This window comes from Limulus polyphemus, unplaced genomic scaffold, assembly GCF_000517525.1.
Source record: "Limulus polyphemus unplaced genomic scaffold, Limulus_polyphemus-2.1.2 Scaffold625, whole genome shotgun sequence".
In the NCBI taxonomy this organism is placed as follows: Eukaryota; Metazoa; Arthropoda; class Merostomata; order Xiphosura; family Limulidae; genus Limulus; species Limulus polyphemus.
This window is the reverse complement of record NW_013666235.1, coordinates 100,116-111,023: the sequence shown is the minus strand read 5'-3', so window position 1 is coordinate 111,023 and position 10,908 is coordinate 100,116. Positions and strand designations below refer to the sequence as shown.

General features: G+C 34.1%; 1 protein-coding gene across 1 annotated transcript in view; it reads right to left on the bottom strand.

Moving 5' to 3' along the window:
* Positions 1–8,402: 8,402 nt before the first annotated feature.
* The window catches only part of LOC106459544, a 20,555-nt gene continuing 18,049 nt past the window's right edge, over positions 8,403–10,908 (bottom strand). The window contains exons 15-17 of the mRNA XM_022386055.1: positions 10,185–10,421; positions 9,306–9,461; positions 8,403–8,581 (exon numbers count right to left, since the gene is read on the bottom strand). Coding sequence (XP_022241763.1) covers positions 8,420–8,581; positions 9,306–9,461; positions 10,185–10,421 — 555 coding nt within the window. The 3' untranslated portion in view covers positions 8,403–8,419. The remainder of the gene's footprint in view (positions 8,582–9,305; positions 9,462–10,184; positions 10,422–10,908) is intronic.

Sequence of the window (10,908 nt, the reverse complement as noted above, 5' to 3'; positions counted from 1 at the left end):
TGGCATCACTAACATTTATACGTTGTGATACCGATATTATTCTCTGTTTTTTTTTGTTGTTTAATGCGAAAATGCACCAGGTTCTTCAAACAGCATCTATGAAAAACCCTTAACAACGCCAGGTGGCTATCTATATTAAAAAAATAAAGCTTAGCAAGTAAATAGGTGTAGTTGTGACTTTAAAACAAGTATATAGGTTATTGGAACAAGGATTTTGATAATACGCACACACACACATACATACACACACACACATATATATATATATATATATAAAGTAATAATTGATATTTTATTTTATCTGACTGTTTAATGTACAGTTGAATGTGATAATCTAGTCTATCTAGATTAATTTATGAACTCTTAAATCTGATAATCTGGTCTATCTTGATGTGTTTATTAACTCTTAAATCTGATAATCTGGTCTATCTAGATGAATTCGAGCCCATGACCGCAGATTACGAGTCAAGCACCTAATCACCAGGCCATGTCAGGTCTTCCAGGTTAAAGAGAAAAAACAAACACACACCAGAAATCAAAGAAAAAAATAACAGCAATCTCATATAGGTGAATATTTGCATATTTATACGCATTATACAAGTATGTATTACATATATGTATGTGAGTGAGTGTGTATATCAGTAATTATTTTAAACATTAGCATGCACACACGTGATTGACCAGGCAGACTTAAGCTTGCATATTTTGTTATATCATGTAAATACATATGTTAATAATCCACCAGATGTGTACCTTTGTTACTCGACAGGGACTTGAAAAAAAAGTGAGGGGGGGGGAACACCTGTTGATTTCTACATTTTATTTATCAATATGATGCTGGTCCCCCATGATCAAACAGTACAGAGTTATCACGGCATAAAACTGGTGAAATAAGGTGTTGTTCATCAGACAATGATACTTTTTAATCATTTGTTGACCAAAGCTTCTTCTAACTGTTCAGGTGATGTTGATGGTGAAAAACTGCTTCGACGATTTGTTTCAAGAACTGAGGCTAGAGACACGCTCTTTCTCATGCTTTAGCAATTTCAGAAGTTATGAATTGGTGTCTTGTCTTCCTGAAACAGACCACTGAGCTCCGTTTAGGGATGGAGTGTTCATCATTAGAGCGAACCTGTTCTGCGATAAGGTTTCAGTAATCTTTTGGTGTCACTCCACCTTTTAGTGAGATCATAGGCTCTAAACTATTCCAATAAAAAGCTGTCCATATCGTCACAGAGCCTCCATTTTGTTTAACTGACGTCGTAAGATATTCAAGGTTGTAAGCATCTTTTGGTTTTCATCATACACAAACGCGCCCATTTGATGGGAAGAGTATAAAAGGTGATTCGTCTGATGAACCCACATTCTTCCGTCCATTCTTCACATTCTTCACACTATTTTACTCACAGTATTGTAGTTTTCGATGTCATGAGAGGTTTCTTGGTGGCAGACTTCTCATGGTAACTAATATGTGTAGTTTTCTTACGAGTTGTTTTGACAGAGATTGGCTGTTGTACGTTATAACAGTGCTGCGAAAATTATGGGGCGCCTCCCCCCCCTCCGAAAATCGCTAAGGAAGGGCGCGCAACTATGACTATAGGAATTTATAAATTATATCTCAAAGTACAAATTTTAAAGTAAAAAAAAAAGTTTTAAAAGCTACCGTACAAATATTACTACTATTAAATAATATAGAAACAAGAATTAACATGGGAAAATGACGGGTGGGAGCGCAACAATACGCATGTTTAAAGGGGGGGGGTACTTTTGATGCTGTGGTCTTTTACTATCATCTCACTACTCGTGTTGATGGTCATCCGTCAACTTAGTTTTTCAGCTAATGTTATGTTTGTCTGATGTGGTTTAAATTTTCGGTATTCATTCATACATCACATTTAATGTTGTTCCTCCAGCTACATTCATTATTTTGGGCATTTGTGTCACTGAGGTTCCAACTAGATGTTCATCTACAACCATATTTTTTAAAAACTTGATAGACAATTTTTGAGCTGAAAATTTTAAAGCCTTTCTCTAAAAAAGCAACAATATATTATTCGTATATAGATAAATTCAAAGACATAGAATAGAGTAAGTACGTTTGAGACACCAAAACTTGGAGTTAAAATGATGAAGAGTTTCCATTATTTTCTCCATCCTCTGTAAGTGATACATAGATAAGATATTGTGAATTCGTTATCACATGTGGTTAATCTATTCCAGTAATCTGAATGACTTTATATGTTTCTATTTACATTTCTATGTTTCACTTATTGGCCCGGCATGGCCAGGTGGTTAGGGCGCTCGACTCGCAATTTGTGGGTCGTGGGTTCGAATCCCCGTCACACCAAACATGCTCGCCCTTTCAGGCGTGGGGGCGTTATAATGTGACGGTCAATTCCACTATTCGTTGGTAAAAGAGTAGCCCAAGAGTTGGTGGTGGGTGGTGAAGTGAAGACTAACTGCCTTCCGCTTTTAAGTTAGGGACGACTAACGCAGGTACCCCTCGTGTAACTTAACGCGAATCAATGTTTCACTTACATTGTTATCACTGTTACTTTTGTTATATTTCCTGTCTATTTATGCAAGTTATTATCGTGACTGTGCTTTCACTTTTATACGTCTATTTACACCCAGATTTCTGCCTACCGAGAACAGTTCCATTTATATTTATTTCTTACTTCATCGCTGTTTTTCTGTGATTCGATTGAGAGGACTCATTTTCTTGCATGTCTTTCGAGCTATGAATTTTTTGTTGTTGTTATTTTCATGCCTTGCTTTCTTGTGCTACACGCGGTTGAACAAGACTAAATAGAAGCGACCGTCCGAAACGTCAGTTAATTATGCAATTTATAAATATTCTATATCGATATGCTTTCACAAATTTTCTGCTAACCCGGACTTTATTAAGTTTTTTTTTCGTCAATTGTTCGTATTATGTTACATATGGCCACAGTTTGTCATATAGAGCGTATCAATGAATATTTTGTCGTCGCTTCAAGGAAGGGCATAAATTCACATTTAGTTTGGGCGAAAATAGCGAACATCGTTCTAGTTTTTTAAGATACAAAGCGCTAATATCGGGGGAAATGTCCTTAGAACATAGTAGATCCACTAACGTTTTCAAGGACATGTTGATTCTCAGTGAGAAACTTATGTTCTTTAGTCCTACTCAGAATAGTAGATCCACTAACGTTTTCAAGGACATGTTGATTCTCATGTTGAGAAACTTATGTTCTTTAGTCCTACTCAGAATACTTTGAAATGTTTCTGTGTGTTTGTAAGAGAAGGCCAGAAACTAGTCTTTTAGAAGTCATACATTTGAAAATATCGTTAGTTTATTAAAGCTTGAGTCCAATTAATCAAGCTGTTTATGAAAAAAAACTTTCCTTTTGAATATCTACGAGCCAAGTATTTGTTATAATAATTCATAAGTAGATGCTCCATTATATAATACGCTAAACTCGACCAAATTAACGTCGCTCCAAATTCTTCAAATTGATCCTTCCCTTCCACTTTTTTTAAATAAGCCCAGAATTTTAAGTTCATTACACGTCGAAATAATAGGATAACTCAACTTATAAGAAGCCCAGATATGTTTTCTAACCGAATATAATTGAAATAAATTGCAATTATGTGAATTAATTTAGAATCGAGATCAAGGCGTGTGTATAGATCGGCGGCGAATAATAAAAGAGATTAAGAATAAGACATAATTAAAGAAATAATTTAATCGAATGTTTGTAACATGTCGTGATGTCTCTTCTTCATCACTTGGAGGACTTCTTCTCGGTAATAAAGTGGAGACCAGCACTCAAAGATATCACGTATGTTTGGTTTAATATTGAGAGATTTCCGTTTCCTATTAAGACACTTTTCATATGACAAATAATAGTCTTATTTTTTTTATGTTTTGAACGACTAAACGTGCTAGGTGTGGAACACAAGAAGTGTTAAGTAGGTCTTCGGGTACGGAACTGAAAACTTCAGTTTTCACTCTTGAAAATAATCATCAGTAATGTTTCATCACAAGCTGTTTCTTTTATCTTATGTATACATGCATATCATGAGTTTTTATATATATCAACAGAAACTACAAACTAAACGTTCCGCTTTATACCCACATTCTGAAGCGAGACCAAAAAGTTTATTGTTTTTCCTTGTTCGTGTTTCTTAGCACTACGTACGCAATACTTGTAGCTTATGTGTTGTCACGTGGTTGACACATCCTGGTGAGCACGTAATGATGTCTGTCTTGTTCTAGGTTTTACCGCTCGACTTATAAAACCAGAGTATCTAGCGAGAAATTCAGCTTAGTAAACGGGATTCTCATCGACCAGATCTTCCCCAGAAAAATCATCCATATAGAACCGTGAACTGGGTGTAAAGTATGTCTAAGGTACAGTATATTCTCCAAATATAAATTATGAATATGCGTACGAAAATGGGTAAAGTGTAGAAATCTGGAACTTACAGTTGTTAAGCAAAGTACACTAAATCTAAAATATATAATAACTTCTTCTTTTCGTTTGAAGAGATAGATTTCTTTTTGTTTTCCTGAAAGAAATATTTAACATCTTCAAGAACTTTTATTTTCTACCTTCTATCTTGCAGATTCTTTTAAAGCATGTGAAGCATGTTTTTTATATATTTGTCTCTGTGAAGCATGTTTTAATGTCGCTGAAGCTCCCAACTGGTACCACCATTTGAGACATTATTTCTGATTTGAAAATTGCCCCACAAATGAATCTTCCGTACTGCACATAGCACATAGCTCAACTAGCCTGCAAGTAATTTGATCATTTCAGACCTGCGCTTACACCCTACTTCGCAGATCGAAGTATTACCTTTTATCTTCTTTTTCTTACTCTTTGTTTATTTATATTTCCTGTTTTATGAGATTTGTCGTTATTCTATAGCAATCTCAATGGAGATATAGAAATATCTGATTTATAATAATTGGACATAAATGTTTTCACACTCTGTTGAATATTCTATAAGAAACCGAAAGTTCGAGAAAACAAAAAGATTTAACTAGAAGGATAATATATTGGTGTATAAGCATCAGAACGATAAATGAACGTTAAAGAAACAGAATAAAGCGCAAATTAACCACCTGGCCAGTATTTTTCTCTCATACGACTTTCAAATATATTTTATATTTGCAGATTTAGTATATAATGTAAGTGAATTTATTTTGAAAATAAAGTATGTAATGAAAACTTACGATAAAAAAGACATCCGAGTATTGTTGATTTAGTACTAGTTTGTATTATTTACTCACACCCACGTCTGATCACTGACAGCTTAATATGGCTTATTTTTGTAAAACGTGTATTTCTTGTAAAATAAATTATATTTTAAAACACTGAAGTTTAACTTTGTATAATTTATATTTCTGGTTTTTAAAATTATATTGTAAAACTCTGGATAATTACCCTAACGGTTACCTTGGGAATTAAACTGTACGTTATTAACCTATCTACTTAAATACTTATAAAGGATAGAAAATACAACGTTCTCTTCTTATGTTCACGCAATGTATTCCTTAGATTATCATCTTGTGCTTGGTATTAACCATCCTATTGGTTACCTTAACATCTGAAACACAAGCTGGGGGCTACGGGAGAGGAGGAGGAGGAGGATACAGAGGTCCAGGTGTAAGTGGTCCGGTACGCATCAAAGTCTGGAGGGGACCTAATCAGAAGGGAGGTGGTGGAAAATATGGATATGGATTTGCTCCTTTTGGATATTACTTTTCACAGCCTGCAGGTGGCCCTAAAGGAGGATATGGTCATTGATTTGCATTGCAGATAAGTACGTAATGTTGACTTTCTATTTTATTACGTTAAATGTACTATTGCATACTTTGGCATAAAGTTTTTAAAAATCAAAAATTAGGTTTATAAGAGATAATCTCTAATTTTGAACTGTTGACCAGGGGAAAGGCAGCCAATCAGCAGCACTCTGCCACCCATTATCCACTAAGGGATTTTATGTCACTCTTAAAACGCACCTACAGTACAATATACAATTGTATAATCGTGATTTTATATTCGTCTGAAAGCAGGTAGTTTGATTAATAGTCTAGTTCCCTAAAGATTTTTGTTTTGTGTGTTTAAAAGTTTATCGTTAAACTACGTATTGTATTGTTTATAATAAACTCGTAATCTATTTTTATCGCACGCTTAGAGAATATCTAACCATCACCCAAATCATTATAATAAAAAACTAGATATCAAGAATCTCTTGAAGGATGGTACGAAAAGGACAAGGAACTGTGCTTTTTTTTAACACCGGGTGACAAAATTAGGTCATTTCCTGAGATTTCAAGCGTGTTATTCACAGGGCTAAGGCTACAGAAAGTTAAAACGACCTGCAATGCCTGAACAATTATTTGGGTTATAAGTTATGTAGTGTCGCTATCTGCTGGCACTTCCTTAAGCTGCCAATAAAATATATGGTCATGTTAAAAAAAGTATTTACGAACCGGATGTATTATCATTCATTAATGTTTCTTTACATCTAAAAAGTATAATGAAAAAAAGACAGTATTTTACGTTACTTTAATCCACACATTAATGTCATTTTTTTTAAAGTGCCCCCCCCCCCGGTGGCACAGCGGTATGTCTAGAACGCTAGAAACCGCGTTTCGATACCCGTGGTGGGCAGAATACAGATAACCCATTGTGTAGCTTTGTGCTTAACTGCAAACAAACATTTTTAAAGTTTCAACCTACGCACTTCTTTTTTCTAACTATACCAATTATTTTTTTATCATATTATCACGAAAGTTTTTTTAGAGGTTTTGGGAATAGTCACATGTTATTAACTTTCATCATGATCGATTTTATTGTATTTTTATCCAAAACAATATCTAATTTTAAAATATGTCCATCAGACTCTAATTTCAAAAGTTTATCGAGAGGTAAGATGAGCTCAAAAACGTCACCACTATAATACGTACACCTTTTACCTTTAGTTATTTGTTGTTACACACAAAAAATGGTTTGTTTTATATTTTAATTTGCTAACTCAAAACTTAGTTTCCAGCTTTTAGAAATTTAAAGTATATGACATTAACAACTAGATAGAACAAAATGTTTTATTGTATTTATTGCTGCCAACCTCTCTTGAAATTATCAACCATGGGCGTCCGCAGCAATTATTCCAGGAATAGGCGAAGTGTTCCGGGAATAGGGGGGGGGTGTGAAATTGTGAATTGAATAAAAAAATCATATACATATGCTAAACGAATAAGGAAGGAATTATGTTTCTCATTTTCCATGGTGGGGGCAAGTGCCCCCTCTTGCCTCCCCTTAGGACGCCCATGTTATCAACTAAGTTAGAAACTTACAACTGTTTGTTTTACTGGCTCGATTTTTAAAATTAAGACTATCATATCTGTAGTTGGTAGAATGTGCTACCTTCTATTAACTGTGTCATTACAGGTGTACCTGTATGATTGTAAATTTCGTTGTTATTGTTTCTTTTCTCAAGTTGACCAGTGGTTATAGAGTACCCTGAATTAAAGAAATATCAGGACTTCCTAGATATGCTGCCGTTGGACAACTTGTAAAACAACTTTTGCTTAGCAGTTCAAGTTCAAGATCACAGACTACAGATTAGGAATTGTAGTGTAATAAACCCTCAGAGATCTATGAAGTGCTTTTAGCTGCGAAAAATAATTCATGTCAATTTCAAGTTTCGTTTCTCTTATATATAATGACTATTTAAAAATAAACTGTAATAGACTTTTATAGGAAATAAATGTAAAAACTGAAATAAGCTTTCATTTCTTCGATTTGTTATTTTTGTTTGAAATAAAAAATTATAAAAAAAAGGTCACAGAAGTAAGTCTTATGATGAAGATTCCATACCTTGTGTCAAATCGCTATGAAAATAAAATTCCATGTCTTCGATTAGAATTGACAACTCTATATACATAGGGCTCAGCATGGCCAGGTGGTCGAGGGTTCGAATCCCCGTCACACCAAACATGCTCGCCCTTTCAGCCGTGGGGGCGTTATAATGTGACGGTCAATCCCACTATTCGTAAAAAGAGTAGCCCAAGAATTGGCTGTGGGTGGTGATGACTAGCTGCCTTCCGTCTAGTCTTACACTGCTAAATTAGGGACGGCTAACGCAGATAGCCGTCGCGTAGCCTTGCGCGAAATTCAAAACAAACAAACAAACAACTATATACATAAAATAAAAAACACATATCGCTATATAGATGTATGTATGCATTTACTGCTAAAATTTCGTTCACTTTCAAAAGTTTTGATATTTATACTGACTGAGAATTATTTACATAAAAAGTAGGAGTTTTAAAACTTTTAAAAAGGTGATACTAGGAACTGCTGTTATTACAATTTCAATTTGTGCGTTAGTGATTTTTTTTGTCTTGTTATTTATGTGGTTAGTTAACAGTTGATAAAGTTTCATTCGAGTGGTACTTCGGCACGTCTTCAGGTGAAAGAATACACGTTTTTGGTCTCCAGGTGTATTCTGCTCCTCTTCCTATTTTCCATGTTACAGTGCGAGGGCGCCACACACGCACAGAGCTCCAGCTTGGTATAAACTAGGGAGCAATGGGGAAAAAAATGAGTTATTTAAAGTAATTTTATGCTCTACTTAAAACCAAGACATGTCATTAAAAATGGTACAAAACCCAATAAATATTTTACAGTATTTCTAGCATCCAAATTAAAATGTTACACTTAAGATTTTTAACTTTACATCAAGTCCGAGACGAATGAGATGTTTAATACCTTCAATGAGTCGTGTATACAAATTTCAGAGTGACTATGGACCATTGTCATCATGTATACCTACGGATGGTCCTCGATTATGTGCTCAGATGGTAATGCCTTCCGTGGTTTTTTCCTTCATTATGTTTTCTAATTGTTCATTATCTTTAACTCTTCAAATGGTCGTTTTATTAGAGGTGATAAACTACTATCGGTGTGCTAATGATACGGTCGTACCTGAGGTAAAATTAAAACCACACGTGTAGCTTTTCAGTCTAATTGTTACAGCTAACTTAAATTAGTAAGTAACTGATAGAAAAGAAAAAAAAATGATAAGATACGAATAATAATAGCAGGTCGAAAAACCGAATAAAGTTCAGAAAAGCGGAAATATGAATTCAGAAGCACGAATCTGTACTTGAAATATCAGTAGTTAGCTACTAGTTATTCAAATAAAAACGCGTGTTAATATCCAGTTACGTGTTTTTGTTTACTGTACATATTCACCAACAGATGGCAGCTATATAACTATTATTATCTACTACTTCAACTTACACTGTGAAAGCCCCATCGTTGGTACCAGGCCTCAACCCCAATTTCCATTGGATCAAATCCGTGTTTAAAATCGTAACACAGAGACGGTACAGGCTCAATATCAGACTTCAGGTAATAATTCAGAGTCATTCCAACGTTAATTCCAGCCTTCACCGTCTGGGGCGCAGAGTAAAATATTTAACATTAATCAATGAACAACATAACATCATATAATTCCTTAATCTTAAAATATTCTATATGTTAATTTTTATGTAAAATATTTCTATTTCATTTTTATACTTTTAGTGAATATCTTATAGACCTGTTAGTCTCTAAACTTTAACGATAATATTTTATAATTCAGTTAAACCTAAAACTTCAATGATATTACTTCTTTTTAGGTTAGGATAATATTCTTTTGAATTTTACAGACACTCAGAGCAGAAACTACATTTCATATTTGAAATACACTTTGGTGGAAACATAATAGTTGGTGAAACCGTGAAAGTCGACAATTGCACATCGTGACGGAAAGTTAATTGTGTTCATACATTAAATTATATTTATGTTGTCCTGGCAGTAACCTAACTAAGTTATCTCAATTGTTTTTTGTTATTATTATTATTTTATTAATTTTTTGCTTTTTATAGTAGAAATTTTGTTTGTTAGGAAAATAAATTAATATATCAAAAGTTATATACGTTAACATAATTACTTTTGGCGTTACTTTTTAGTAGCAGGGAAGCATTTCCTTAGAAGCAGGTCCTCCGGACTTACAACTATCAAATCCGGGGTTCGATTCTCCGCTGTGGACACAGCAGATAACCTAACGTGGCTTTGCTTTTAAACAAATAAACAAACCTTAAAACTAAATATTTATTCTTTTTTAAAAGGACTTACCAACATTCTTCCCATTGCTTCTCCCCCTACCCTCAAAAAGGCTTGAGGTTTGATGACGTAAGAATTGTCTTGACAGTTGATGTTGATGGCTTGTCTTGGGTCGAGGTTGATGCCTACACTGAGTTTCACGATCAAGATGTAGAAGTTTAGTAAGGGAATGTGAAAGTGGTTCGAGTAGAGTTTGTCGTTGTCCTGGCAACCATGTCTCAGAATATCTGCCAGGGTGTGTTCGAAGATCTACAAGATAAGATTGTACACTTAAAAGATACAACTAAGTTTAACGTATCGGTTTATCTACACCGCAAAATTCTCTGGATACTCCTAGTACCGATTATAACATTTCGTCCTAACTACTTCACATATTGGATATTTTTCATAAACAGACAATTCGCTTCACTTATTTTGAACATAAAACAACAACGTGTCCAAATCATTCAAACTTAATAACAGCATGTCTTTCAGTACTTTCAAACACAATCAACATATCACATACAATTTTCAAACATAGAATCGATATTACCACATAAAAGTCACAAAAACAATTAAGATATCACATAAAACTTTCAAACATAGAATTGATATTACCACATAACAGTCTCAAGTATAATTAAGATATCATAAAACTTTGAAACATAGAATTGATATTACCACATAACAGTCTCAAGTATAATTAAGATATCATAAAACTTTGAAACATAGAATCGATATTACCACATAACAGTCT